Source organism: Saccostrea cucullata, unplaced genomic scaffold (assembly GCF_032062105.1).
Source record: "Saccostrea cucullata isolate Sc308-1 unplaced genomic scaffold, CSIRO_AGI_Scuc_v1 ctg9423, whole genome shotgun sequence".
NCBI lineage: Eukaryota > Metazoa > Mollusca > Bivalvia > Ostreida > Ostreidae > Saccostrea > Saccostrea cuccullata.
In genome coordinates, this window is record NW_026924984.1 from 5,133 (window position 1) to 13,147 (window position 8,015).

Genomic DNA, 8,015 nt, shown 5'->3' on the forward strand with positions numbered 1-8,015 from the left:
TGATTAAAAAAAGTTTTGCACGTTTTTTTTTTCAGAAAAAAGTTGCGTTTTTGACCGTCAGTCTTTCTACATGTTAATATCATATTCTGATATTATATTGCTTGCTTCAGAACGCAACCAATCATATTCCAAAAGTAGAGTTGGCTACCACAACACACCTAAAGCCAATTTCAGGCACCACCCCCGCTTCAAGCCAGTATATTATCAATTGTGAACCCATTTCATTTAGATATAGTTCGCATCTAGAAACTTATTTTTTATTTTCAAGGATATAAAATAATTTAGACGTATTCATGTCTCCTGATGGTAAAGCAATATTCTAATCCTCGCTAATTTACCTCTCGACATTTTGTGACTATAGACAATATTTAACAACTTTCGCTTATGATGATATTGCAGGATATAATAACCAGAGACTTCAAAACTTTTCATTCTAGTTTTTTTTCATGCTGAAGTCTCAATTTTTTTTTATTTAACAAACTGGAGACAGAAATCAAATTACGACAGCCAACAGATAGACATCTTTAGGACACTTCAAAATTATTATCCCCAATTTTAGCGAAAGTGATGACAAAAATTTGGTACTCTTGACTCAACCAAGTACCTTTACATGTATTACAATCTGCATATTTCAATTTTTTTAATCTAAAGGTAATATTTTTCAGGAACTCGGCCAAAATAAAAAAAAACCAAATACATGCAACCTACATGTACCATTTTATTAATACAAAATTACAAAATTAATTTTATTTACAAAAATAGCACCTTTGTTTTGAAATCATATATAACAGATGGGATTTACACTGCAAAAACTGTCGTTTTCACATCTTTGCACTGAATTTTACATTAGGTATGTTGTTAGTGCACACAGTTACACGAGAGTTTTTAGAGTCCATGAATATTCATTTAATCATCAACGTTCAACAATCAGAAAAGAGCACAGGTATCTGTGTTTGTTCAGTTCTTGATATTTGATTTCCAGTAAGGAAGATCTGCCAACCGGGAATCAGAATCCAAACCCACTGGACACGGCAAGGAGGGAACGTTATACGACGGTGGAAACTGAGGAACACTCGTGGTGTACTGACAGCTGGGTCTGGAGAAGGCCTGTTGCTGTTCCGCTTGTTCCGACATCAGGTGAGACAGGATCTTATTTCTTTGCTGAACGTCCATTTGGTCCCAAAAACTGTGTGTTGAAGGGATGGGTCCACATGAAACCGGAAACGGAAATTGACAGGGTCTACGCTGAAACGAGGCTGCAGTTTTCTGGTGGTCAAGGCTGGGGTTGCTGTCCGGATGGATATAGGGCATGTAGTGTAAGCTAGAAAAAAATAATAAAAGAATTAAATAAATAACACTTCACTATGATATTTGGTTAGTACATGTACAAATGTAATAGATTAAGTGTGCCTGGTTTACCTGTAACATCGTTTTGTTTGAAATGTATTGTATCAAATGCACAATTTAATGTACATGTACCCCTTGTTCGAATATTTTTGTTTTGGGTGATTAAATTGAAATTAAATGGAGTGCTGTTGTTTCTTTAATTCATACGGAAACTTAAACTTTATATACACACTACTAAAAATCATCAATTTTAAGTTAGAATTTTCAGATTCAACGGGTTCAATTACGTTTTTTAGTATTTTGCATTTTAAGGGGTCCCGACCTTCTGCTATAAATTTCACTTTGGAAAATTTAGACTTTGTAATATCGATTTTCATAAAGAACAATAGCATTAGAGTCACATGGAAATTAGTTTGAAGAATAAAGCGCTGCTTATTGTTTCAGAAATGATTTTTATGTCAGATCATGACATGAAGAAATTGAACACAGGGAACAGAAAGAGTAATGATGTATTATCACAACATTAAATTTAAAATATGCGGTGCATAAGAAAATAATACTTAGTGTCATACCTATTAAGATCATGTAGCGATGCTTCCTAAGTCAGAAAATCACAATGTTGTATGTGGTTGTAAGAAAAAAATAAATCTGTGAGGAGGAGTTATCTTTCTTATGAATACAATGAAATATTTCGTCTTGTGAAAAAAATGTCATACTAACAATAATGCTGTATTAAGTACTTAAAACATTAATTAAACCAATTTTAAAATGGTCCTTAAAAAGATACAACTTATTCAATTTATAAGGCTTTTGAAGTTGGAATTTAATGTTTTATTAATATAATAAAACAATAACAAAGAAATTGACAAAGGAAATAGAAAGTAATGTTTCCATCATATGTTAGATTTCATCGAATTTACTACTCAGAGGTCTCAATTAGGAAATTCTAATTAAGAAAACTGTTAGTAATATCCACATTTTGTACTTTGAAAGTTATCTATCTTATCAGAGGTTCGTTACCCCTTAATATTATATATAATTACATGCACATGTATTCTATAGTATAATATGACTTACTTGGAAACCGGTCTGGATACTGTGTTCTCCGTTACTTCCCGTATCTGGTTTGGTGGCGACAACACGTGTTGTTTTCCATCACCGGGGACCAGCTGACAAGAACTGCGCATGTCTGTGTTGTAAAACTGTTTCCGCATCCAGGCAACATGGGAATCCTTGGATTGCCTCTTGAACTTTGAACGTCTGTTCTGGAACCAAACCTATAAAAAAATCATGATTTACTGTATTAGCATAAGCATATCGTCCATTTCTTATTCATCTTCGTTATCAATAAGTATAAACTTATTTTGGTATTTCTCATTATCAAAATTCCATCAGGATTAACATGACGTTACCATTATATAGATATTGCATGTAGTTGAGTGTAACATTGAAAATTTTCCCCCCGAGGCGCAGCCGAGATTGACAATGGTTTTCGAGGGGTGAAATATTTCAATGTTACACACAACTACATGCAATTTTTATTATATTATATTGAATGTTTTAAATACATATAACAGTGAACCGTGCGCGCATAAATTCTGCGCAGTCGCTATTCTTTGGAATATCACCCGTCGTCAAACAATGTTGACTGTTGCTACGCTGGGGGGGGGGGGGGCGTGGCTTCATTATTCAGCGGGAAATAGCGTTTTATAACAAATATTTCCAGACAAAGCAGATTCAACTATTTTACATGAAAGTATAATTATATTATTTAATGTATGTAAGTAAATATCTGATAAGAGAATGTAGTGTTTCGCCATGCTCAAGTCTTTTGTCCATAGAAAAACCAACAAATAATACATGTTTATCGTTTTCAGATTAATATAACCCTCTTTAAAGATTCAGGAATGGTTTATTTTTATCGAAATGTGTCCAACTTTTCACAAATAGTGTTTTGTGTTCCCACTATCACGAAAGAGGGGATATAATTGTTGCTCCATCTGACAGACGGCGTCTGTGTTAAGCTGTCTATCTGGTTAACTTTCGTTTCCGAACGAAATCTTGTGAAACTTTTGCAATGAAACTGTACACAGCAACCCCCTATGGTCTTAGGAAGACCTCTGTTAATTTTGAGGTAAAAAGGTCAAAGTCATAAATTTTGATCTTGTACAGTTAAATTATTTTCCACTTTTCCCTTGGACTTAAGAAATGCCGATATATTTTCAGGTGATAACGTCAAAGGTCAATGTCGTAAATTTTTACATTCTGAATGTTTGTAAAACTGCCATTTTCGGGCGATACCTAAAGTTGCTTTTGAGTTTTCACAATTTAATTTTTTTCCCAGAACTCCCATTACCTTTGACAAATCCTTTTAAAATACACTATAATATCTAAACTCTTGACCTTGGCCATGACTTTGACCTACTTTTCAAAAAGTTTAACCTTGATCATGACATTTTAATGAGAAGAGATAAGGCTTTCATATTATACCTGTGTATTGCCTGTGACAAGTCCTTTCTAACTACACTATGACTTTTTATCTTGAGACCTGACTCTGACCTTGAAGTTTGACCTACTTTTCAAAAATGTTAATTCCTATAACTTTTTATTAGAGAGATAGTGCTTATATTATATATTTGACATGTGCATTACCTGTGACAAGATATTTCAGAGCATGCTATGATTTCTCACCCCTGAACCTTGACCTTCATGACTGAACTAATTTGAAAAAAATCAACTTCGGTGAGAGCTAGCTTCTGAAATTAGAAATTTGACAAAATATCTCATAAGAAATGACAATTTACCCCCATTTTACCCCCAAAAAACACGAAAGTGGGGGACAACAATACTTTGAATTTTCTTGTTTAAAATAGATTTATAATATATAGGCATAAGTTGGAATTATCCTTGGTCATAATTTATAAACTATGTCAACTATGTCATTTGCATGGTTTTTTTTCCAGCAACATCAAAATGTAAAACAAAACCCATTGTATGTTATCATAGAAGTAATTACTAAAGAATCAAAATACATTTTTAAAATTCATGTGTTCTCACATTATTTCACATATTTAGATTTACTTTCTTTCAAAAAAAAAATGCGCCAAAATAATAACTATATAGTTATATACTTCTTTTAAGATATTGAAATAAAATCAATGTAATTCTTACCGAAACTTTATCTGTAGTGATCTCTAATTTATCTGCCAAGTCTTCTAAGGTCTCTGTGTCGGGGTATTGGGAATTACAGAAAGCGCCCTCTAGCAACTCCAGCTGAAAAGGAAATCGACTATGTTACCTTCATTTCAAGAAATTGCAAGGGAAAATGATATTTTTTTCATAGATAGTTTTTTCTTTTTGTTTTAGTTAAATAAAGTAATAATTGATATAAAAATCAATATCATAATTTTGAACTTTGTAATTTCCTGAAAGTTGATATAATTAAATTACATGTATTTTGAATGTAACACCATTTAGTCTGAATCCATTTTGTGTTTGTGATGTGCCTTATGTACATATATTCAATATATTCACATCAAGTATTTCTTCAGAAATGCAGACCTACAATATGTAACGGTACCGAGTAGTATCGGCATCCCGTCAGATTTCATATGATACATGTATATACTTGTCACTAAAAGAAATTACTGGGGACGCTCCTATGAAACCCTCAACCCCGTCCTTTAGAAATCCCTAACAAAAATTTACTAGTTTATCATAGATTACTTTAGTTAACTAACTATTATATTTTATACTTTGATATACTATCATGAAAGTTAATTTAGAATTTTTTTGAAGATTTATAGCGTTAATATTTCTTAAATTACATACAGGTTTACCTAAAATGTAATTTCAAAAAAAATGTAAATATACAAGGTATAAGTCTTTTTATGATCTGAAACACAAGTAGGAATTAAAAATATCCGTCTTAATTCGAAATAATATTACTTAGATTTATTATAGTGAAAACGTTGATTTACTAAAGGTAACTAAAGTGAACTATTACAAAAGCGCTTTTTTCGTTACGGATCACACTCCACTCACATTTTAGCCTCAAAGGTTTATTACGTATTCATATTTTGCTCTGATCTGAATTGCCCTAAAAACTTCTTGATCGGCTATTCCATATAAAAGTACTTTGATTGCTTTTTAATAATATAAGAAAATACAATTTTCAATTGTACATGTGTACATGACTACAGACATAAATTGTTCTCGGCAAAAGAAATATACATTAAGCACTATACTTATATACCTGTTCAGGTGAGTACTTGGTCCTTGGTTTCAAAGCATTTTCTGTCGCCATCGGAGACACCCATCTGGAAAACAGTGTCAACAAGCTAATTCAGAGAATTCGTGTCCCCCGCTTAGGGAAAAAGTTGGCTCCCCTGACTGAATTTGTAGAGTTATTAAATGTATACATGTATACTGAAGGAAATAATATACATGTATGTCAATATACATATAAAGATTTGATTGCTTATTCTTTATTATGTGTATAGAAGATTTTTTTTATATGGAATATTTATCACACTGAATGATGATTTTATAACCTCATAAATTTTTCATTTCACATGCTGAATACTATCATTTAGTAAAAAAAAAAAGTATTTAAAAAAAAAAAAAAAAAAAAAAAGGATCGACCGAGATTCGATCCCGGGACCTCTCACAATTGAAGCGAGAGACATAACCACTAGACCACGGAGTCGCTTTACATGGAGTGAAGTATATGCAGAACTGAAGTCACATACATGTATATATTCATGTTTTCATGTTTGGTATCTCAAAATTTTACACAATCCATGGTGTTTGATTTATTTAGCCTTTATTAAACAGCACTAATAGATGTAATAAGAACATAAAGTCCGCCGAGAACCTGTTTTATACGCAATAACTCTCCTCATGCCCCTGCGCTAAAAATAGCGACATGTAATACTATAAATACTAATAAAACAAACGGGGCGGGGCACTTTGAGAGGGGCGAGAGACGTCCTAGGGAGTTTTGGTATAAAATTACATTGCATAAGCTCAAAATCTTCTTCAAATATCGCCCGGAAATGATAGTGTTACACACAGACAGAATGTATAAATTTACGACCTTGAACTTTGACCTTTTGACCTCAAAATCAATAGGGGTCTTCTTTAGGTCACAGGGAGTTGTTATGTAAAATTTCATTGCAATAGCTCAAATGGTTCTAGAGATATCGTGTGGAAACGAAAGTGTTTTAACAGACAAATTTGCTTATTTATGACCTTGACCTTTGACCTTTTGACCTCAAAATCCATAGGGGTCTTCTTTAGTCCATAGGGAGTTGCTATACTAAATTTCATTGCAAAAGCTCAAAGGGTTCTGGGGATTGTGTGGAAACGAAAGCGTTACAGACAGACAGAAAGACGGACGGACGGACGGACACACATTTGGTTATATATTGGGTACATCAAGTCCAAGTCCTATTGGATACTGCTTATTGGATACAAAAAAAGTGTACACACAAGAGAGAGCATTATTTGGGTAGTTACTGTTTAAATCTTACTGGATATTAATCCTCCTGTCCGTATTTTATTGGGTTTTTTCTTATTGTTTTTTATTCATTTCGAACTTATTATATATTTAATATTTGCTGGTACATTCAGACAAGACTGAAAATATTTGGTTTTGAACCCATACTTTTGTCAATTTCTGTGATATAGCTCTTTTATTGTAACACCTAAGTAATTTGTTCTTAGCAATAAGGATATACACCTGTATATTTCAAATTATCTAATATTAAAATATATGAATACCAAAGTGCAAAAAAACTGAATTGTGAAAACACAACACATCTAGACTCTGTTCAACCTTTCTTGAATAACAAAATTAAGTATTTAAGGAGAAACCTTTTTGAGTCATGACCAATTAATGATAAGCAAATGCCCATTACATGTTGGACAGAATGAAGGTATCCAACAGGCATTGGACAGGTGTCCAATACCTGTTGGGTTGTATTTTGAAAAAGGGATTAAACTACCCAAGAACATTTGAACATGTGTACATTGTCCAATTCCATTTGGGTTTCTTGAATCTCCTCATCAAAATACAACCCAACTCCTCTTGGATATCTACATCCCACCCCAAGAGGTAATGGACACTTGTCCAATTCTTCTTGGGTTTCTTGAATTGTTTCATTAGAATACCACCCAACAGGTAAAACTCCTCTTGGATATATACATCCCACCCAACAGGCAATGGACACTTGTCTAAATCTTGGGTTTCTTGAATTGCATCATCAAAATACAACCCAACAGGTCATGGACACCTGTCCAACTCCTCTTGGATATCTACATCCCACCCAACAGGTAATGGACACTTGTCCAATTCTTCTTGGGTTTCTTGAATTGTTTCATTAGAATACCACCCAACAGGTAATGGACATCCGTCCAACTCCTCTTGGATATCTACATCCTACCCAACAGGCAATTGACACTTGTCTAATTCTTGGGTTTCCTTAATCTCCTCATAAAATATAACCCAACAGGTAATGGACACCTGTCCAACTCCTCTTGGATATATACATCCCACCCAACAGGTAATGGACACTTGTCCAATTCTTCTTGGGTTTCTTGAATTGTTTCATCAGAATACCACCCAACAGGTAATGGACATCTGTCCAACTCGTCTTGGATATCTA

General features: G+C 33.3%; 1 protein-coding gene across 1 annotated transcript; it reads right to left on the reverse strand.

Moving 5' to 3' along the window:
• Window positions 1-957: 957 nt before the first annotated feature.
• Window positions 958-5,653, reverse strand: LOC134267761 (paired mesoderm homeobox protein 2A-like). Its single transcript, XM_062749969.1, has 4 exons — window positions 5,603-5,653; window positions 4,519-4,620; window positions 2,425-2,624; window positions 958-1,321 (listed from the first exon to the last, which is right to left on the reverse strand). Exons 1-4 carry the CDS (start codon window positions 5,651-5,653, stop codon window positions 958-960), a joined length of 717 nt encoding a protein of 238 aa, XP_062605953.1.
• Between the last annotated feature and the right edge of the window lie 2,362 nt (window positions 5,654-8,015).

Coding starts and splice junctions, on each gene's coding strand:
- LOC134267761 (XM_062749969.1), bottom strand. CDS start 5,653: ATGGCGACAGAAAATGCTTTGAAACCAAGGACCAAGTACTCACCTGAA. Junction 4,621..5,602: donor CCAAGTACTCACCTGAACAG/GTATATAAGTAT, acceptor TTTCCTTTTCAG/CTGGAGTTGCTAGAGGGCGC. Junction 2,625..4,518: donor TCACTACAGATAAAGTTTCG/GTAAGAATTACA, acceptor ATTTTTTTATAG/GTTTGGTTCCAGAACAGACG.